Source organism: Chiloscyllium punctatum, chromosome 5, assembly GCF_047496795.1.
Source record: "Chiloscyllium punctatum isolate Juve2018m chromosome 5, sChiPun1.3, whole genome shotgun sequence".
NCBI lineage: Eukaryota > Metazoa > Chordata > Chondrichthyes > Orectolobiformes > Hemiscylliidae > Chiloscyllium > Chiloscyllium punctatum.
Window position 1 is genome coordinate 85588474 of NC_092743.1, and position 23395 is coordinate 85611868.

Consider the following 23395-nt stretch of genomic DNA (forward strand, 5'->3'; position numbering starts at 1 on the left):
GTCTCTGCTCAACACAGATCTGCCAGATATCAGCAAGTCAGGTTATTGTTGTATGTTGTATTACCAGTTCATTATGCAGGTAAAGGAAAGATTTACACAGGCATACAAAGTAATTACTTACTGCTTTTCAAAAAATGATCTGTTTTGGGAAGCAGAACAAGTATATTTCAGAGTAATTTCTTGCACAGCATAGGTTCTGACTGCCTTGAGCACAAAATCAGGAGTTAGATACTTAGTACTTGAACTTGCCATTTTATAAGCACCAGATGAAATGCGGTTAATGTTCAGTATATATTTGCTTCCAGATAATATATATAAAATTTAGAAATTACATAAAGGGAAAGTGTGGACAACTGGTGGTGCTCATGTATTTGAATTAGTTTATTTTGTTTGCTTCAAAGTGCACCATGCTAAGAGGATTCAAAAACACAGGTGTACTAGGATTATAGTGACAGCAATTTGAAATTACAGGGAAAAAACAGTAAGGTGTTTTAAATGAGTTTAGTCAGTTAAAGAGGGAAATATTAGGAAGGATGATCGAAGGGTTGGTCAAGGAAATGCATCATAAAGAGCATCTTTTTTCGTTTGTATATAGGATGTGGGCATCCTCGCGATGCCAGCATTTATTAGCCACACCTATTTTCCCTTGGGAAGTTATTAGTGAACTGCCTTATTGTTTGTACTATCTTGAACAGTCCTTTGGAAGTTGCGGTGGATGTGTATAGTATGCACCCACTGCTGTTAGGTAGAGAGTTCCAGAATTTTGACCCAGGTTGTGGGAGAGAGAGATTCAGTAAAAGAGAGTGAGGTCTTAATGAGAATATTCTATATTTTACAGGCTAAATGCGTAGCTTTTCATAGTGCAGCAAAGGGAGGAATACAAGTTTGGCCTGTGCTGTAGGAGCATAGGTGGTTTTAGGACTGAAGGCTGTTGGTGAAAGAGGAATGGCACAATAATGAGGTGAGAAAGCTGAGAATTTTAAATCTGAGGATTTGGGGGAAGCTGAAAATTCAGTAAGGATCTGAGTAAAAAGAGCCTGACCCCGGTGCAGGATTTAGGAGTGGGTCATAAGAACAGGAATAGTCTATTCAGCCTGTTCCCTCGTTCCAATAAAATTATGGCCAATTTGCATCCTTACTCCATTTTTCCAACTTTTCTCCATATCCATCGATATCCTATTCTAACCAAATCCATCTAGTTCAGTCTTAAAATCCTCATTTGTCCTAGAATTAGCAACATTTTGGATGAGAATTTTTGAAGGAAAGTAAAAGAGTAACCCTTTCTTTGAAGAAGTCCCTTCTGATTTTGTTCCTGAATAGCTCTAGCTCTAATTATCGGATTGTTTCCTTGTTCTTCAGCATTCTCTGACCAGAATAAATAGTTTGTCATAACTACTCTATTAAGTCTCTTCAACATTTGATTAGATTGCGCCTGAAACCAATATTCAAGTTTATAGAACCTATCAGATAACACAATAGTCCAAGGGTGCATTGAAATTGAGCAATTCAAGTTCATGGCACCAAATGGTCCATGGCTCTTTGATTTGTCTGAATTTAACGACCTATGTTTTTGAACAGTTGCTTTAATTGTTACTTCTTTTAATACATTTATATTTGGCCCTTTCTCATCCACCTCACGCTGATATCCATGCATTTTTGAGTTTTGTTTAAGAAAATCATTAGATCCTGGTTCACCTGTTGCAGCAAGTAGTTAGTCAATGTTACTGATGTATGAGAAGCCATAATATTTTTCATCCCTGCTGTTTATAGATGGACAACCTGATGGCAAGTTTGGGAGCTCTAGGGGAAACTCTTAACTATCACCATATGAGCATTACTACAGTGGAGTCAGAGACTGCTATAGTGCATCACCGACTAGCATTTATCAGCATTGCATTATTAACTGTACGCCTGCTACAAATAATTCTCCCGGTGGAGAAGGTGAGAACATAATTATATACATTTTATTGAACATTCGCGGTTGTTATACGCAAAGATTAGCTGTTACTTACAGTAGATTAAAAAAACTGGACTTTGTGTCAAATGAGATCTGTGTTTCCATCATGTGTACTTTTCTATTATCGAGCATTGTTGGTTTGAAGGTTGCCATAGTTATTCTGTATATTAATAATTGAGATATTGATCCTGTATCCTGTGTATTTTCATTTTTCTATATTTATAACTTCCTCTTTTATACCATTGTCAGCTGAGCTGACCATTCATCATGTAAACTGTCTGACATAAAAGTGCAATGAATGCAAGCACTAGAACGCACAATAGACATAATGAGCTGCGCTAGGCAATATCAGTTGATGAGAATTTTGAAGCGATTTATTTCACGTAATATTGATGAGCTACAACCCTGAGGGTCATAGACATTACATATTTGTGGGTGATTCACAAAGAGTGCATTTCACAAACTATCATTCCTATTTAGTCTTGGTATATGGGACAGAATATTACTTGTACTAATCTCAGATTTCCTCTTTGAGTGAACCTCTGGAAATACCAATAAAATCCGTAGAATGTTTTCCCTGTAAAACACCCAGGAAATAGGTTTAGTAATTCTTGGGAAGAGGGCACATCACTCACTGCAGAAAATGTGTTTTGTGGGAACTAGAAACAGTGCAGAATTCTCAAGCAATCTCACCTCTTTGAAATTCCTTTGCTGCAGCACAGTGGGACTGCACAATGCCTCTGTTCAAAGTACAGTCATCACCATTTAGGATCTATGCATGGTATCATTATGTGTATGTATTAACAAATAATGTCCACTGCCAAACATTGGCTCACTGATCTGAGGCTAAGAGCAGAATAAAATTACAACATGATGCCTTCAGTGCATTTTAGTGATAAATTGAGGCCTGTATCATATTGGCTGACTCTTCCTAGTTACGTTTTTAAACCAGGCAGTCTAAATGTAGGTCTGCCAATCTATCAGATTAATTGCACGCTGATCAAAATCAAGGTTTATATTGTGATTTTGTGCAAGGGGACTTGAGACTAAAGAGGCAGCCACCTTGAGAATTCTGTATTGTTTCAAATTACTGTAAAATCCTACAATGAGTGATATGCTCTCTGTGAGAGTTATTGAACCTTTTTCGTGACTACTGGGAAAAGTCTGTGCATTGTTAATATTTCCAATGGGTCCTTCCAGGAGAAAAAATAATCATCAGTTCAAGCAGGCTGATGTTTTCTCCCAGATTTTGACTAAAAAGGAATGAACCAAACAGCATTTTTTTAGATGTATTCCACAGCTATCTGTGAGAATAATAGGGTAGTTATGGTAGGGGATTTTAACTTTCCAAACATCGTCTGGGACTGCCATAGTGTTAAAGGTTTAGATGGAGAGGAATTTGTTAAGTGTGTACAAGACAATTTTCTGATTCAGTATGTGGTTGTACCTACTCGAGAAGGTGCAAACCTTGACCTACTCTTGGGAAATAAGGCAGGGCAGATGACTGAGGTGTCAGTGGGGGAGCACTTTGGGGCCAGCGACCATAATTCTATTTGTTTTAAAATTATGATGCAAAAGGATAGACCAGGTCTAAAAATTGCAGTTCTAAATTGGAGAAAGGCCAATTTTGACGGTATTAGGCAAGAACTTTCAAAAGCTGATTGGAGGCAGACGTTCGCAGGTAAAGGGACGGAAACCTTCAGAAATGAGAAAACGAGAATCCAGAAAAAGTATATTCCTGTCAGGGTGAAAGGGAAGGCTGGTAGGTATAGGGAATGCTGGATGATTAAAGAAATTGAGGGTTTGGTTAAGAAAAAGAAGGAAGTATATGTCAGACACAGACAGGATAGATCGAGTGAATCCTTAAAAAGAATCTTTATAAAGTATAAAGAAAGTAGGAGTATAATTAAGAGGGAAATCAGGAGGGCAAAACGGGGACATGAGCTAGCTTTGGCAAATAGAATTAAGAAGAATCCAAAGGGGTTTTACAAATATATTAAGGACAAAAGGGTAACTAGGGAGAGAATATGCCCGAAATGTCGATTCTCCTGTTTCTTTGATGCTGCCTGACCTGCTGCGCTTTTCCAGCAACACATTTTTAAGCTCTAATCTCCAGCATCTACAGTCCTCACTTTCTCCTAGAGAATAGGGTCTCTCAAAGATCAGCAAGGCGGCCTTTGTGTGGAGCCACTGAAAATGGGGGAGATACTAAATGAATATTTTGCATCAGTGTTTGCTGTGGAAAAGGATATGGAAGATATAGACTGTAGGGAAATAGATAGTGACATCTTTCAAAATGTCCAGATTACAGAGGAGGAAGTGCTGGATGTCTTGGAATGGTTAACGTGGATAAATCCCCAGGACTTGATCAGGTGTACCTGAGAACTCTGTGGGAAGCTAGAGAAGTGATTGCTGGGCCTCTTGCTGAGAAATTTGTATCATCGATAGTCACAGGTGAGGTGCCTGAAGACTGGAGGTTGACAAACAAGACTGGAGGTGCCACTGTTTATGAAGGGTGGTAAAGACAAGCCAGGGAACTATAGACCAGTGAGCCTGACCTCAGTGGTGGGCAAGTTGTTGGAGGGAATCCTGAGGGACAGGATGTACATGTATTTGAAAAGGCAAGGACTGATTAGGGATAGTCAACATGGATGTGTGCGTGGGAAATCATGTCTCACAAACTTGATTGAGTTTTTTGAAGAAGTAACAAAGAAAATTGATGAGCGCAGGGTAGTAGATGTGATCTATATGGACTTCAGTAAGGCGTTGGACAAGGTTCCCCATGGGAGACTGATTAACAAGGTTAGATCTCATGGAATACAGGGAGAACTAGCCATTTGGATACAGAACTGGCTCAAAGGTAAAAGACAGAGGGTGGTGGCGGAGGGTTGTTTTTCAGACTGGAGGCCTGTGACTAATGGAGTGCCACAAGGATCGGTGCTGGGCCCTCTACTTTTTGTCATTTACATAAATGATTTGGATGCGAGCATAAGAGGTACAGTTAATAAGTTTGCAGATGGCACCAAAATTGGAGGTGTAGTGGACAGCGAAGAGGGTTACCACAGATTACAACAGCATCTGGACTAGATGGGCCAATGGGCTGAGAAGTGGCAGATGGAGTTTAATTCAGATAACTGTGCCATTTTGGGAAAGCAAATCTTAGCAGGACTTATACACTTAATGGTAAGGTCCTAGAGAATATTGCTGAACACAGAGACCTTGGAGTGCAGGTTCATAGCTCCTTGAAAGTGGAGTCGCAGGTAGATAGGATAGTGAAGAAGGCGTTTTGTATGCTTTCCTTTATTGGTCAGAGTATTGAGTACAGGAGTTGGGAGGTCATATTGCGGCTGTACAGGACATTGGTCAACTCTCAGCCCCCGACGCTCCAGGGAAAACAACCCCAGCTTATTCAAACACTCCCTTTCGCTCAAATCTTCCAACCCTGCCAAATCCTTGTATATCTTTTCTGAACCCTTTCAAGTTTCACAACATCCTTCAGTTCGGAAGAGACCAGAATTGCACGCAATATTCCAACAATGGCTGAACCAATGTCTTGTACAGCTGCAACATGACCTCCCCAACTCCATCTTCTCAGCCAATTGGCCTATTTAGTCAAGTTCCCATTGTACTCTGAGGTAACCTTCTTTGCTGTCCACCACACCTCCAACTTTGGTGGCATCTGCTAGATTACTAAGTATACCTCCTATGTTCACATCCAAATCATTTATATAAATGACATAAAGCAGTGGGCCCAGCACCGATCCTTTGGTGGCACACCACTGGTCACAGACCTTCAGTCTGAAAAGCAACCCTCCACCAGCACCCTCTGTCTTCAAGCTAGTTCCAGTTCTGTTTTCAAATGGCTAGTTCTCCCAGTATTCCATGAGATCTAACCTTGCTAGCCAGTCTTCCATGCCGAACTCTGTCTTATCCAAATCGTTTATAGAAATAACGACCAAAAGAGAACCCAGTACCAATCTCTGTGGAACACTGCTCGTGGCAGGCCTGCAGTCTGAAAATTATTTAGCTTTGCTGTGCAACACTTACAGTATTAATAAATCAATTTTGTTTAAGCTATAACTTTTGTTTCTGATATGTGTAATTCTTAGTGTGGTGAGGAATAATTTGGTAAGCTTGATATGGTCGTTGAATATTTTAATGTCTCACTCGCTCTCTGCCTCTCGCTCTACCCCATTATGTGTCTTTCTCTCTATGTCCATTTCTCTCTCTGTCTCACTCTGTCTGTCTCTCTCTCCCCGCCCTCTGTGTCTCTGCCTCTTTCTCGCTCTCTTTGTGTATCTCTGCTTCTCACTCTCTGCATCTCTCTCTTGTCTCTTGCTGTTTGCCTCTCTGTGTCTCTCTCTGCCACTGTCTCTCTCTCTCTCTCTCTCTCTCTCTCTCTCTCTCTCTCTCTCTCTCTCTCTACCTTGCTTGCTCTCTCTGCCTCTCTCTCTCTCTCCATGTCTCTCTCTGCTTCTTCTCTGTTTGCCTTCATGTGTGTCACTCTGTGTCTGTCTGTCTGTCTCTCTCTCTCTCTCTCTCTCTCTCTCTCTGTCTGTTGTCTGTATGTATGTCTCTTTCAGTGTTATGCCGTCTTTGTGTGTCCGTGTCTCTTGCTCTCTCTCTCTCTCTGTGCATCATATGTGTGTGTGTGTGTGTGTCTGTCTCTCTCTGCCTTTCTGTGTTTTTCTCTCTCACTCTGTCTCTATGCCTCTGCCTCTTCTCTGTTTGTCTCTCTGTCTGTGTATTTCTGTCTCTGTCCCACTCTCTGTCTGTCTATGTCTCTCTCCCCCTTTTTCTCTGTGTGTCTCTGTGTCTCTCTGTGCCTTGTGTGTCTAGGTGTCTATGTGTCTCTGTCTCTCTCATTCGCTCTGTGTGTGTGTGTCTCTCTCTCTCTGTGCCTCTTTATGTGTGTTTCTCTGTCTCTTTCTGTGGTCTCTCTCTCTCTCTCTCTCTCTCTCCCTCTCTCTCTCTCTCTCTCTCTCTCTGCCTCTGCCTTTTTATGTGTCTTTCTCTGTCTCTCTGTCTCTTTTTGTGGTCTGTGTGTGTGTGTCTCTTTCAGTGTTATACAATCTCTTTGTGTGCGTGGCTCTCTCTCTCCCGCTCTCCCGCTCTCGTGCTCTCGCTCTGGCTCGCGCTCTCTCTCTGGCTCGCGCGCTCTCTGTGTCTCGTGTATATTTCTGTCTCTACTTTGTGTGTATCTCTCTCCGTGTGTGTCTCTCTGTCTCTGTTCTATTTCTGTCTGCCTGTCAATCTCTCTCTCTCTCTCTCTCTCTCTCTCTCTCTCTCTCTCTCTCTCTCTCTCTATCTGTCTGTTATACTGTCTGTCTTTTTCTGTGGTGTCTGTTTCTGCGTCTGTCTCTTCCTCTCTCTGTGCCTCTCGCTTTCTTTCTCTCTTGGTCTATTTCTGTGTGTTTCTCTTTCTGTCTCTTCTCCATTTGTCTTCATCTGTGTATCTCTCCACTCTCTGTCTCTCTCTCTCTCTGTCTCTCTCTCTCTCTGTCTCTCTCTCTCTCTGTCTCTGTCTCTCTCTCTCTCTGTCTCTCTCTCTCTCTCTGTCTCTCTCTCTCTCTGTCTCTCTCTCTCTCTGTCTCTCTCTCTCTCTGTCTCTCTCTCTCTCTGTCTCTCTCTCTCTCTGTCTCTCTCTCTCTGTGTGTCTCTCTCTCTCTGTGTGTCTCTCTCTCTCTGTGTGTCTCTCTCTCTGTGTGTCTCTCTCTCTGTGTGTCTCTCTCTCTGTGTGTCTCTCTCTCTCTGTGTCTCTCTCTCTCTGTGTCTCTCTCTCTCTGTGTCTCTGCCTCCATGTCTGAGTCTCTGTCTGTTTCTGTCTCTGTCCCTTTCTCTCTGAGTCTTTCGTTTTCTCTGTCTCTTGGTTTGTCTCCATGTCTGTTTCTGTCTCGCGCTCTCTCTCGCTCTCAAAGGTCAGAATTTGTAGTCTAATGATGCCCACATCTCATGAAAGAAGAAAATAAGTTTCAACCTGCGCTTACCATGGCTGCGATACTGGAAAGTCATTTGTTGGATGTAGATGCTTTCTCAGCTCATGTTGGCAGTTTTAATGATAAATAAATGGTCCAAAGATGTAACTCAGAAGTATTCTTACTTAGGCTGGTATCTAGCATCGACCTGCCCTCTCCACTCCCACCAATGACACTTCTGGCTGTTCATGTTCCCATGATCATAACTTGGGAGTTCCTAGAGTCAAAATTCAGATTAGCAATACAGATTTTTAAGAATAACCTGTTTTATTTCTGCTAGTTCAAAAGCATCCCTGACTTCTGATCCAGTACCCACGAGACTGAACAGATCTTCGTGGTCATACTTCAATTGTCAATGGCAGAAACTGCGTCAATAAACTGTTTTACCTTGCACAATTCAGTCTGGTGCTGCTGTCTTTATCAGACTTTATATGCACTTCTGAGGAGTCATTATAGAAGCAGGAGCCTTAGATCGTTATTTTTTCTTCCTTTAACCTGAGAATACTAAACATATTTCTTATTCGAACCCTTGGTATAATTTGACAGTGCGTTGGGGGAAGCATGTGTTAAATGTCTAAATGTTTGTGTAGGGATTATTTTAGAAGGACTTGCTGTCTAAATTCAGCAAATAATTGCAACAAGGTATCTGAAATACTAAATTAAAGTTGTAGTTTTATTGGAAGTAGCTCTTTGATCATTCTTTGAATCAAACCTGTAACTATTTTGTGAAATTCATTACGTGCCACTTCAGAAACTGTTTATGTAACGTGGAGTTAACCAAATGTCCTCGAATGGCTTAGCAAGATGCTTTCTAAGTAATAGTTTTGTAATTTATTATATTTGTGACTTACTTCAAGATCTTTAATTCTCTCATAGGCAAGAAAATTTCTGCCTCAGAACCTAGGAAATATTCTATACCTTCTGTCCGTGGATCTATCATTTCGTTTCAGCTACCTCAGCGTTCATGAGTCTGTCACTGTCTACTTGGAGCAGATCAGCCAGGAGCATTACGCGATATATAAGAATGCAACCGAAATAATACAATCAATGGAGAATGTGTGTACTTTTCTCAGAGACCGCAAGGTATTTACTACTAATGTTGACCTTATTTGAAAACATTTATTGAATTTTACATTTACAGTGAAAGTACAAAGCAGTTCCTATTTTCTCTCAGTCAGTGACACAAAAGAATATCTCATGGTATTGCTGTACTTCAACAGGTTCAAAAGGTCATAGGCTCATGGTCTAAGACATCATTGAGAGTTTATTTTACAACATTGTAACATTCAACCATTACTTTTCAGAGTGTGATTTTGATGTAATTTTCAGAAATTAATTCCATTTTAATTAAGAAGAGAGTTTTTTTTTGTTCTTTTGCATAAATCTCCCTAATAATGATGTAAGAGAGATGCTACCAGAGATTTACCAAAGGCTGCACATATTAGCTGTAATCGTTGTGAAGCAATTGCAGGAATGCGATTAAATTTCTTACACATTCCAACACTAGTAGGATTGCCAAAACCTGCAAATAAAGTCAGGAGTTGAGGGCATGGCAATGAATATAATAAAAAGTCTCTAGGAGTTTCTTGACCTCTATCGTGGGTTTGTCTGGCAAAGCAAACTGTGCTGGAAATTGATCTGAAAGACCTGAAGCCACATTGCCTTTGGGAAGATTTTCTCAGCTACAGGAAGGAGGTGATTCATGGTAATGTGAGTTGGGATTTTACTTGTGATGAACAAGAGGGTAGCACCTCAATAATTTCTGGGCTGGGATTAAGCAAGGCCCTCTATTCACAAACTAGCTAACAGTGGATACTCGTCTCCACCAGAGATCAACTGACCTTTTCTTTTTGTCCGCATTAACGTGATCTCTTGGAAACCACTTTAACATTTGCAGCCTTCATGCCAAACCAGACTGACCCCTATAGATAAGATCGTCTACAGTTTTTGGTGGTTGCATTGTTGTTGACCTCTCTCCATCAGATTTGCAAGCCGCTTCGGATCTTTGAAATTTTGCAAACAAGAAACTCATCCTGTCCTTCTGTTGCCAAATTAAAGCACATCCATCAACCAACATCTGGTCCATCAAATATTCCTTACATAAGACCATAAGACATAGGAGCAGAAATTAAGCCATTCAGCCCATTGAGTCTGCTCCACCATTCAATCATGCCCACGGCTGATAGGTTTCTCAACCCCATTTGCCCTCTTTCTCCCCGTAACCCTTGATCCCCTTAACAATCAATTACCTATCTACCTCAGTCTTAAATATACTTCATGACTTTGCCTCCACAGCCTTCTGTGGCAATGAATTCCATTGATTTACCACTCTCCGGCTGAAGAAGTTTCTCCTTTTCTCTGTTCTAAAGGATCTTCCCTTTACTCAAAGGCTGTGCCTTTAGGTCCTAATCTCTCCTACCAATGGAAACAGCTTTCCAATATCCAGTCTGTGCAGGTCATTCAGTATTCTGTAAATTTCAATTAGAATCCCCCTTTATCCTCCTAAGCTCCCATCGAGTATAGACCCAGAGTCCTCAAACATTCCTCACATGTTAAGCTTTTCATTCCTGGCACCATTCTTATGAACCTCCACTGAACCACTCCAGAGCCAGTGCACCCTTCCTGAGATATCAGGCCTGCACACAGTACTCCAAATGTGATCTGACCAAAGCCTTATAAAGCCTCAGAAGTACATCCCTGCTTTTATATGCAAATTCTTTCAAAATAAATGCCAAAATTGCATTTGTTTTCCTAACTACTGACTCAACCTGCAGATTTACCTTGAGAGAATCCTAAAGTAGAACTCCCAAGTCTCTCTGCACTTCAGACTTTGAAAGTTTCCTCCCATTTAGAAAACAGTCCATGCCTCTATTTTTCTTACCAAGCACTTTTCCACATTATACTCCATCTGCCTCTTCTTTGCCCAATCTCCTAACCTGTCCAAATCCTTTGCAGCCTCTCCACCTCCTCAATGCTGCCTGTCCCAATACCTGCCTCTGTATCATCTACAAACTTAGCCAGAATGCCCTCAGTTCCTTAATCTTTATCATTAGTAAATAAAGCGAAAAGTTGTGGTCCCAACACTGAGCTTTGCTGAACATCACTTGTCATCAGTTGCCATCTTGAGAAGGACCCTTTCATCACCACTCTCTGCTTTCTGCCAGACAGCCAAGGTTCTATCCATGCTAGCACCTTGTCTGTAGTTTCTTGGGCCCTGATATTACTCAGTAGTCTCCTGTGTGGCACCTTGTCAAATGCCTTCTTGAAGTCCAGGTAAATAACATCCATTGGCTCTCCTTGGTCTAACCTGCTCATTACTTCCTCTAAGAATTCTAGCAGATTTGTCAGACATGACCTCCCTTGCTGAAACCTTGCTGACTTTACCCTATTTTACCATGCAGTATTCAGAAATCTCATCCTTCACAACAGACATCAAAATATTCCCCACAACCAAGGTTGGGCTAATTGGTCTGTAATTTTCCATTTCTGGCCTGATTACTCCCTTTTTAAACAGCGGTGTCGCGTTTACAATTTTCCAGTCCTCTGGGACCCTCCTTGACTCTAGCGATTTTTGCAATATCACCATGAACGCCTCCACTAACTCTTCATCTATCTCATTTAGAGGAATGGGGTTTAGTCTGTCTGGTCCAGGTATTTATCCAGCCTCAAACTATTAAGTTTTTTTAGCACCTTGTTCTTGATGATGGCCGCCATACACTGCTCTCCCTGCTGACACTCTCGAATGTTTGGGATATTACTCATGTCTTCCACCATGAAGACTGATGCAAAGTAATTATTCAGTTCTTCAGCCATTTCCTTGTTCCCCACTACTATCTCTTCAGCATCATTTTCCAGCAATTCAATGTCCACTTTTGCCTTTCTTTGCTCTTTATCTATCTAAATAAACTCTTGCAATCTTCCTTTATATTACTGGCTAGATTACACTCATATTTAATCTTCTTGCTCTTTTTTTTGTTTTTGCCCTCTGTTGGTCTTTGTAAGCTTCCCAATTCTCTGATTTCCCACTGCCCTTTGCCACAGTATATGCTTTCTCTTTTGCTTTTATGCTATCCCTGACTTCTCTAGTCAACCATGGTTGTCTCACCCTGTGCCACGTTTCTTTTTCCTAGGAATGAATTTTTGCTGTGTCCTGAATTACTCCCAGAAACTCCTGGCATTGCTGTTCCACTGTCTTTCCTGCTCAGCTTCTCTCCCAGCCAATTCTACCCAGCTCCTATCGGTTGCCTTTATTCAGCTATAATACTGTTACCTCTGATTCAATCTTTTTGCTCTCAAATTGCAGAGTAAATTCAATCATGTTATGATCACTGCCTCTTAAGAGTTCAAAATCACACAACACCAGGTTATAGTCCAACAGGTTTAATTGGAAGCTCACTAGCTTTCAGAGCAATGCTCCAAAAGCTAGTGTGCTTCCAATTAAACCTGTTGGACTATAACCTGGTGTTGTGTGATTTTTACCTTTGTACACCCCAGTCCAACACCGGTATCTCCGAATCTTAAGAGTTCCTTCACCTTAAGCTCCCTTATCAAATCTGCCTCATTGCACAACACTAAATCCAGTATTGCCTGTTCCCTAATGGGCTCCATCACAAGTTGCTCCAATGAGCCATCTTGTATACAAATTCCGTTTCTTGGCAATCCACTGCCAGCCTGATTTTCCTAGTCCACCTGCATATTGAAATCTCCCATGATCACTGTAACTTTTGCCTTTCTTCCACACTTTTTCTATCTGCTGGTGCATCTTATGCCCCAGCTCCTGGGGGAGCTGTTTGGAGGCCTGTACCTAACTCCAACACTCTTTTTTTAACCTTTCGTGGTTCCTCACTTTTACCCACACAGATTCTACATCATCTGACCCTACTCTGTTTCTTACTATTGCTCGTTTCAACAATACGTTAAAGGAGAGCCTCTGCAATATATTGTGCACTTTCTATACAACTGTAGTGCAGCTTTTCAGATAGGTGACTATCTCGGACTTCTTCAGGCTAGCAGCGAGTGTTAATAACGATCATCCCTGTGAGCAATATTCCCTCTATGCTGCCGATCCGAGGGTCTGTGCAAGGTGATTGGCGAGCCAAAGTATCTTGCATCATTGATTTCCAGTCCTGGAAGTCACTGCATGAGGGCCTTGGGGGTCTGCAGACAAAAATCAAAATTAATGTGAACACTATCCAGAGGTCAGCAAATGTTTTAGTGAACACAGTGTTATGCTTCTGTGTTGCAGCAAAATCTGAGTCGTGTATCAGTGTTCTATTAGAGTGTTAGAGAAAATCCGTCAGCAGTGCCTCCAGATTCGCTGGGAGGACCATTTAAAAAAAATACTAGGCTCCATCTTGAAACTAGATCCACAAATATTCAAGTAAAACGCAAAGTAAACTTCAGGACTCTGCGATTACATGGTCAGAAATAGTCTTTTTGATCTGAATCTGAAATGGCTAATGTTTAAGGGAAGGACAAAGAAAATACTTCAAAGAGACCGAAGGTCTGATGCTGTCCCTTGAATAGAGTAGTAAGGATTTTAATGGCTGGAAGAAGTGGTTCAGAGTTGTGACAACTTGTTCATGGAGCTGCATCACTCTGAGTCCTAATGCCTCAATGATAACCGGAAAGGAAAGAGAGCCAATACTGCTTATCTGATCCCACTGCCCTGTGGGGTGTCCTGTCACGTGGCCAACAACCTGTGTAGGCTAAAGTAGAAGACTTATAGCAGAAATGTGCAACCTTGAGTAGACATTATCCTCAAATCATTGGACTCTTTTCAGCAACACTTCCCAGGACTTTACCATTAAGTGTATAAGTCCTACTAAGATTTGCTTTCCCAAATTGCAGCACCTCACATTTATTTAGATTAAACTCCATCTGCCACTTCTCAGCCCATTGGCCCATCTGATCAAGATCCCATTGTAATCTGAGGTAACCTTCTTTGCTGCCCACTACAGCTCCAATTTTGGTGTCATTAGCAAACTTACTAACTATACCTGTAAATGCTCACATCCAAATCATTTATATAAATGATGAAAAGCAGTGGACTCAGCACTGATCCTTGTGGCACTCCACTGGTCACAGGCCCCCAATCTGAAAAACAACTCTCCATCACCACCCTCTGTCTTCTACCTTTGAGCCAGTTCTGTATCCAAATGGCGAGTTCTCCCTGTATTCCATGAGATCTAACCTTGCTCACTAGTCTCCCATGGGGAACCTTGTCGAACACCTTACTGAAGTCCATAGAGATCACATCTACCGCTATGCCCTCATCAATCCTCTTTGTTACTTCAAAAAACTCAATCAAGTTTGTGAGACATGATTTTCCACGCACAAAGCCATGTTGACTATCCTGAATCAGTCCTTGCCTTTCCAAATACATTCCAAAGACCTTGGAGTGCAGGTTCATAGTTCCTTGAAACTGAAGTTGCAGGTAGATAGGATAGTGAAGAAGGCATTTGGTATGCTTTCCTTTATTGGTCAGAGTATTGAATACAGGAGGTGGGAGGTCATATTGCGGCTGTACAGGGCATTGGTTAGGCCACTATTGGAATATTGTGTGCAATTCTGGTGTGTTTTTTGGAAAGATGATGTGAAACTTGAAAGGGTTCAGAAAAGATTTGCAAGGATGTTGCCAGAGTTGGAGGATTTGAGCTATAGGGAAAGGTTGAATAGGCTGGGGCTGTTTTCCCTGGAGCGCCAGAGGCTGAGGGGGGACCTTATAAAGGTTTATAAAATGAGGGGCATGGATAGGATAAATAGACAAAGTCTTTTCCTTGGGGTCGGGGAGTCCAGAACTAGAGGGCATAGGTTTAGGGTGAGAGGGGAAAGGTATGAAAGAGACCTAGGAGACAACTTTTTCACGCAGAGGGTGGTACATGTATGGAATGAGTTGCCAGAGGAAGTGGTAGAGGCTAGTACAATTGCAACATTTAAAAGGCATGTGGATGGGTATATGAATAAGAAGGGTTTGGAGGGATATGGGCCAGGTGCTGGCAGGTGGGACTAAATTGGGTTGGGATATCTGGTCGGCATGGACGGGTTCGACCGAAGGGTCTGTTTCCATGTTGTACATCTCTATGACTGCTGATGATGACAAGTATTGCATTTTTAAAAATAGTTGTAACTGCAATTTGTACAACAAGTGGAGATACGTTTTGAGTATAGGTCATCAAATATCCTGCATGAATTATCTTTTTGAAAAGGAATTTATATATTTTTAAAAAGTTTTATACAACTGTTGTAACATTTAATAATTATGAAATTTGCTGCTTTGTAAAAGGATTTTATATTTGTCAGTGGAGATATGCAGAAAAGTTAGAATGCCCACTTATTATCATCATTGCATTAAACCATGTAGAAGTAATCTAAAATTGTCCTTTATTTTGTGATGTATTATGGCAGCGATTTTTGATGTATCTTTTATAGTGGAATAGTGATAACTTAGCTTGTCAAATGCTGTCTGTCGTGTAATGTGGTTTGCTTCATGTCAGAGAATTTTTGGTGAAAAGAATCCTTTTGACCTAATTGTATTTTTAATTTTCTAGGGTGAACATAATCCAATGGAGCTGATTGAATTTGCAAACCACGCTTTGGTTTGCCTTCCGTATCATCAGCAGCTGGAAATGATCCTTAGATGTGTTGAAATCTGCTCAAAAATGTAAAGACTGGGAATATCTCATTAAGATTGTACCTTTCCCGACATTCAGGATTGCACGCTGTATTGACAAAGCATCTTCTTTAAACACAGTTTCTCATTAGTAGAACCCAAGGAATGCCTCCTGTTGATTCATTGGAATATGTCAAAGACAACTTGGATTCGTTTAGTGAATCAGATTATTTTGCTTAATGTGAAAATGATTGTTATTTGGACTGTTTTTGAAATGTCCATGCACTCTAATGTAGGATGCGGATGATTTGCCTAAGACATGCACAGTGTCTTAGTGGTTAGCACTACTGCTTCACGGCGCCAGGGACTCTGATTGGATTTCAGCCTTGAGCGACTGTCTGTGTAGAGGTTGCACATTCTCCTTATGTCTGCATGGGTTTCCTCTGGGTGCTGTGGTTTTCTCCCACAAGCCAAAGATGTGCAAGTTAAGTGGATTGGTAGTGTTAAATTGCCCCTCGTGTCCAAGGATCACAAGCTAGGTTAATTAGTCATAGGAAGTGCAGGGTTACAGGGATAGGGTAGGGGTTTGGGTCTGAGTGGAATTCTCTTCAGAGGATCATTTTGGACTTGGTGGACTGAATGGCCAACTTCCACACTATTCTATGAACTGCTAGGTAACGTTATTGTTCAATTTTTTAGGATCTAAAGACTTAACAATGTAATTTTTGTTTGAAAATCTGCTCAATTAACAATTTGACCAATTATTTTTCATGTATTTTTGGCATTAATTTAAAGGGATCTATGAGCACTTGAATCCTGGGATCAGGGTCAAGGGACCTGAGTTTAAATCCCATCTCTACTGCAATGTGATTAGATTCTTAACTGTTCCCTGCAATGGTCTAATAAGCCACTCAGTTGTATTTAAGAAGTTTGTTGCACTTCATCACCAATTTCTGAAGGGGAGAAGTTGTGTAAAACTGTTATTAATTTAGCTTCAAATTATTATATTAGATTTTTCTTCCAATTTTTGCTTATTTATTTTCTTTAAATTCATCATAATATTCTGTTGTCTGGAGGCAGTAGTGCTTGATGATGCTACCTGATTTGATCACTAGAAGAAGTTGGCAAATCAGTCTCGAAGGGCCAAATAGCTTATTTCTGCTTCTAAATTCTAATCCAGTTTTCCCCTGTAGGCCTGTTCTCATGCACATCCCTTTCCTTCATGCCCTTCCCCACTTTCCTCGAGTTCTATCTGGCAGGTTTACTTTGCTCATCGGCCTTCACAAGTAATTGTAACTATGACATTAAATTTAAATATCACACCACATCTGTACGAAATTTAAGGTTATAGAACTTTTATATGGACAAAATGAACTTGGAGACTAACCTGGAGGAATGCCTTTTCAATTAAAGTATAATTTTTTTTCCACAATACATGCAACTTTGATAAATAAGTTTCTATGTTGCAATTAAAGTAAATATATCAAGACACACGCCCCTAATTTGATGTCACAATAGTATTGAGGCAAATGAAACTCAGTTATTTATGTGCAAACAGTGCATCAGCTATTGCTGTTAACAGTTAAACTCCTATATCCAAAATCTGCTGTCCAATTTGTGCCATACTGCCAATAGTTATGCATAAAAGCCTGTTTCCTCTTTGCCTCTTCAATGAAACACATCACTAGATGTGAAGTTGTTGTATTTCCGAGTTAGATAACAAAATTAAATTTTGTCTGTTTCATGCTAGGTACCGTTTACATTAATATAGCACATTACAGTGCAGTACAGGCCCTTCGCCCCTCAATGTTATAACTTCAAATTTTGTTTTCTCTTTCCTAGTTTTTTCACTTTACTTCTTTTTCTACATCCATTCTTTCTTACTGTCTTTATTTCTCTGCCTATGCCTGATTTGGCATTGAATTCACCCACTCCATTTTACACTGCCTTCTCAGTTTTGGTGCTGTTAATTTAACACTCTAGTAGTTGAATTGGAAAATATATTTGTTTTGCACTATTAGTTGTAGAGTTTTATTGTGGTCAGAATAGTCTTCTACAGATGTTTTGGAAATTTTGAAGACTATTGTTGCTGTTTGTGTTTCTTTTTCCACAGTTCCAAATCTGTAGATGCCAGTCCACTAATTGAAGCTGAGAGTCAGAAAATACTCCTGAAACTTTTGTCTCATGCCGTGCCAATTATTAAAGCCGAATGTTATCGCTGCTGTTTAAAACTCGTGAAGGTGGGAAGAAACAGCTTCATCTGTTAACTACCTGTAGATGTTACTTTCACTACTTATGCAATTAAGAGAAAGCAAAATAAGTATATGAGGGAGAAAGGATTGGAAGATTTGTTGATTAGACGAGTTAGTGGGAGGATCCTCATAATAAGCAGCAAGAATATCAATTACAGGATAGTTTGTTTCCATGTTGTAAAACTCTAAATCTTGTTCAAGAGTGTTGCATTTTGGCAGAAGATGAGGCCAGGATGATTAAAGTGCATATCGAGTCTACAGAAAAGGAGGACCGTCTGAACAAGGCAGGACAGAGAGTGACCATCAACCACACTTCCTTTCAGACTTTGAGAGATTCGGGTTGATGAGTAAGGATGGTAAAAATTGTTGGTAGGAGGCTTGGGCACTGAAGAACTGAGTTTGTTGGTTATGTATTATGAAGATAACTCGAACCTTAATACTGTGTTTTGAACGTTTTGTTGAGTTTGCTGTGAAGAATGAAAATGAGGGGATTTTTTTTCAGTCCATAATAAATATTAGATAAACTTGAACCAGTAAAAGAGCTTGGGGCTGAGTCACCCCTGAACCAAAGCTGAAGTGAAGATATAAATTAAATTTGTGTGACCATTTTTAGGACATGTCAAGAACTTCACTGTCAAGGAATGACCTTTTTAAAAATAGCGACTTAATTTAATAGTTTGTTCATAGGAAGCCACGAATGCAGCAATATAATAAATGAATAATCTATTTCTGACGATGGTGATGGTGGCCCAAAAACCATAAGTCTTCAAAAGCATTTCCTCAGTGTGTTATGATTTATTTGCACCCACCTATACAAGGAGACAGGTGTTATTCTTATTTTCATCAAATATATGGTATCTTTAAGAGTGTAGTATTCCACAACACTGCATTTATGGTGCCAGCCCAGCTAATCAGGGAATGAGTCAAGACCTTTTTAAATTCACTTGTAATTACTAGCATTTAGCTAAAATAAGACTAGCTTAGAGCTGCAGAATGGTTAATGGATTACTATTAATATTATTCTTGATGTATACAGAATGGGAGATGGATTTAGCATAAAATTTGTGGGTAAATAGACTACATATTTCTTCTTAAGCCTATTTCCGAAATACCATTGTCTTGCAGTTATTGAAATGCAGAATTGGTCTTGAAACACTCATAATTTTAAAAACTTTTTTCTTCTGAAGGTTTGCCTTCGAATCCACAATGTTATCAAGCCAGTGTTATCAAGTTCTAATGGTATTAATTTCCTTCTCCATGCCTGGGTTTTGTATGAAATATGTACATTTGGCCTACAGGATCCAAATCAACAGGTAGCTATTTAGATTGTTTAATACGTACAAAGAAATGCTACTTTCGTTTAACCCACTAGTCCATGTCTTTTGTCCGTCTTTTATTTTCTTTAACCATTCCACTCTCTACTTTCTCTATTCTGTCCAATTCCCTACCACATGATGAGCCTTAATTTATCAAGTTGGCCTAGAAACGTAACTGATGAAGCATTGGAAATGAGGTTGTAATTATTTGTAAAGCCTGAAAGTGAGACAGGAAGGGGTTAAATGAAGAGCTGAAAGCTGGGGGAGCATATTACTGATGAGAACAATAATTTAATTTAAACAGAAAAAAAGTTAATAATTGATAGGAACTGGAGGAAGCTGTAAAGATTATTTCATTATTGATTACTGTTAAGTTTGTTTTTAAGAAGAGAGGATTTGTGACTTAATGGAAAAAAAAGTAAAGATGAACTATTTCTTGAGTAAAATCTAAGGATTAGAAACATGAACGCTGGATACTCAGGGATGTGTCGACACCTGAAAAGAGAAAAGAAGTCTAACGTTTTTGCAATTTTCATTATTTTCTGTTCTTACTTCAAATTTTCAGTATTTGGAGTTTTTCTTTATTTGTCCTCCATATAGGTCGCTGTGACATACAGGGCCATAAATCAGTTTTCAATTATTTATGGATTTATTAATATTTTATTGAATTTGCACAAGGAATTTACAGATGCTTTCACTTATACATTATTTTCAGAGTAAAATGATCAGAGATGCTATTTGGTTGGGTGACAGACCTGTGAAGAAGCAGTAATGCACGGAAAGTTACAATGTTTGCGATGCACAAACACGTATTCTGACAGCCGCTTGCTTTACTTGCTGGCCTTTGTTTACAGAATTTAGTGATGATCGAATTTCAGATAAGCAAAGACTTACTTTAACTCACCAGCAATAATATCCTCCATTCTGTTCCACATAAGTTCAGCTTTTATCTCATGGTCTTCTGTAAAATTTATGTTCCATCCTCTCCATGTCATTGATTCAAAATCTTCCTCCTCCTGTGCAGGTGTCTCTTATTACTTTATCTTCCACATGCTTACATTCTGCAGCTTTATGTTCCAGAATGTGCCCTCTGTTTGATGTTTGGTTTTCTTTGTAGCCTTCATTCAGCCATTGCAGCAGTGCCTTCCACCATCTTTGTCTTGCAAATCTTAGAGCCACATAATTGTTAAGATGCAGCATGAGTCCATTCAGCCCATTTTCCTTTGTAAATGCCCTCGATTATGTCAGATCTTTCCCTTGTGTCAAAAGCTTTCTTGAAGCTTACTTTTTTCAATATTAGCTCAGCTTGGATTTATTGATTCATTTCCAGGGATATGCAGATTTTTAAAAGAATTTACCTTTAACAGCAGATGTTACTGTATTGTCTTACAGGTGAACAGTGCAGCAAAAGAAATACTTATTTACTTACTGCAGAGCCGCCTGATAATGAGCACTTTCAGCTGGAATAAGTTAATTGAAGCGTTATATCCTGTGATTCCAATATTGCAGGTAAATTGTAACTACAAAATTGTGAAACAGTACTTGGTCTTTTTTACCATACAATGTAACACTGGCACCATTTTAATAGAGCATCGGTGAATTAGTGTTTATTTGCTCAATGCCTTGAACATACAGACAAACAAACAAGGCTTTGTTTTACTTCAATGCACAATACATTGGGCAAGTGAATTAGATACTTTCTCGTTAAGCTCAGGCTATTGAATATGATACACAGGTACATTGCCATCAGACTATAAAGCTTAATTTTATCAATATCAGTGGGCAGTCAGCTTTGGTGTAAAGTTCTAATAGCGTAAGAGGAGTAGCATTGTTTTTTAGCGCAAATGAATTTTTGACATGTTACAGTAGATACATTTTAATGTAGTGCCTTCCCCCCCCCCGATTTTTATTCAACACATAATTTATCTGTGATCTGGGGATAGCAATAGCATGGAGTCTTCTTTCAATATGATATACTCTTTGACCAAGCAAATAATACTTATAACTTATAACCAATATATTTGTGCACAAAAGCACTAATATATTAAAACACTAGACTTTTCCTGAATTCCAATTATTGGACAAATTGCCTTGTATAAACCTTTGAAGGGTTAAAATTGTCAAAATGAAAGTCCAGTTCAGTATCATTCTATTTATACTGGAAAATACAATATCTCAGATTTTAGAAACAGTTAGCAAAAATAACAGATTTTTAAATACATTCTCAGGTACTGTTTAAATTCCTGAGTATTTAGAATATTTTCCACTTTATTCAGAACCTGTCACATGCTTAAAATTTCATTCGAGAATAGTTTGTGCTATAGCAGTGATAATTAAACTGTAGCCTTGTCATTTTTTACCTCTTCATTGATCCTTCATGCTCATGTGTTGATATCAAGTGACACCAAGATCTGAAAAGGTCAGTTATAATTAATATCCCTACAGAAAATTGTTCATCGGTGACATTGTTTCCTGGACCTTGGGTGAAAAGAAGGTTTATCTTGCAACTTCTCTTTCATGTGTGTGCAAGAAATCACCATCAACATAATATAAAATGTCTGTTTCATTGCCTTCTAATAGGTAAACTTCATCGATTTTACCAAAGTTAGTTTGTCAAGTGCACATCATCATCTGAGTTACTCTGACCACCATGTATGTAGGACGATTAAACCTCTCACGCTTGCTGCATATTAATTCCATTTACCCATATTTGCTGCATATTCTACAATATCCTTGCCAAACAAGAGTGTCTTAACCAAACTCATCCAGAAATTATCAATTCACTCAGGATATATGACCTTTTGGAATCTGAATTCAACTCTTCCCGATCAGTTGTGTGTGCAAAGTCCTAAATGACCCTGCTCAATTTTTAAGGTTATGTTGTCTTGTTCTGAATTCACCTGTAAATGAAAATCTATACCTTGTGTCAACTCCATTGGATCCCTTAAACATTTTTAAATGCTTTCTTTATGCAAGTAAATAAAAGGTAACTTTATGCAACCCTTCTTTGTAATTCAACCTTTTCAATAGCAAAAGCTTTCTTGGAAATTTGTGCTACACTCTGACCAAGTCCAGTATGCAATTATAAAAATCATGGGCAGAAGTAGGTCATTGGCCCTTTTTGAGCCTCCTCTGCCATATAGTAGGATAATAGCTGATATGTTTGTATTTCAAATTCCATATTTCCCCCTCACCCTGATGACCTTAAATTCGTGTAAGGGAAAGGAATAAATCCAACCTACATTTAAAAATATTCAGTGACTCTGTCTCCACCACCTGCTGAGGCAGAGAGTTCCAACATCTCTCGACTTGGAGAAAAAAAACTATTCGCCACATCTGTCCTAAATTGGTAGCCCCTTGTTTTGAAATAGTATCTCCTATTTCTGGATGTGTTCGTAAAAGGAAATAATCTTCTCCTGTCTAACTTGCCAAGACTATTCGGGAACATCTGGACAACTAGGACACCTACCTACCATAGACTCCTACTTATTGATTACGGCTCTGCCTTCAACTCCCTTCCAGACTGATCTCAAAACTTTGAGACCTAGGTCTCAGCTCCATCCTTTGCAACTGGATCCTCCGCTTCCTGATCCATAGACCACAATCAGTGGAGATAGATGACTGCATCTCCTACATGATAACCTTCAACACTGGAAACCCCCAAGGATTCATTCTCAGCCCCCTACTGTACTCCCTGTGAACCCACGACTATCTAGCCAAATTCCAAATGAACGCCATCTATACGTTTGCTGGCAACACCACTGTAGTAGAATGAATATCAAACAACGATGCATCAGAATACTGAAAGGAGATAGAGGGCTTGCTACATGGTGCCATGATAACAACCGCTCTCAATGTCGGCAAAACAAAAGAACTGATCATTGACTTCAGAAAGAAAGGAGGAGAACACACCCTGTTCAACATTAACAGAGCAGAGGTTGGGAGCATCAAGTTCCTAGGAGTGACAATAATCGACAATCTGCCCTGGACTTCCCATGTAGATGCGACGGTCAAGAAGGTGCAACATCGCCTCTCTTCCTCAGAAGGCTTAGGAAATTCACCAAGTCCATAAAAATCCTCACCACCTTTTACAGATGAACCATCGAAAGCATACCGTCCAGGTGCATAATGGCCTGGTACAGCAGCTGCTCTGCCCAGGACCCTAAGAAGCTACAGAAAGTTGTGTAAACAGCCCAGACCATCATAGAAGTCAACCTTCCATCTACGGACTCCATTTACACTTTGCTTTGTAATGGAAAGGCTGCCAACATCATCAAAAGCCC

The 23395-nt window shown here is 39.8% G+C and overlaps 1 protein-coding gene across 6 annotated transcripts in view; it reads left to right on the forward strand.

Annotated features, from left to right (window-relative positions):
- Positions 1-23395, forward strand: part of rttn (rotatin) — a 230500-nt gene that overhangs the window by 46881 nt on the left and 160224 nt on the right. For 5 of the 6 annotated variants that reach the window (XM_072570663.1, XM_072570665.1, XM_072570664.1 and 2 more), the window contains exons 11-16: positions 1771-1941; positions 8809-9015; positions 15483-15595; positions 17658-17784; positions 18984-19109; positions 20505-20621. In XM_072570663.1, coding sequence (XP_072426764.1) covers positions 1771-1941; positions 8809-9015; positions 15483-15595; positions 17658-17784; positions 18984-19109; positions 20505-20621 — 861 coding nt within the window. Of the gene's footprint in view, positions 1-860; positions 962-1770; positions 1942-8808; positions 9016-15482; positions 15596-17657; positions 17785-18983; positions 19110-20504; positions 20622-23395 lie in introns of those variants that run through there. The other variant, XM_072570669.1, reaches the window with a different exon arrangement.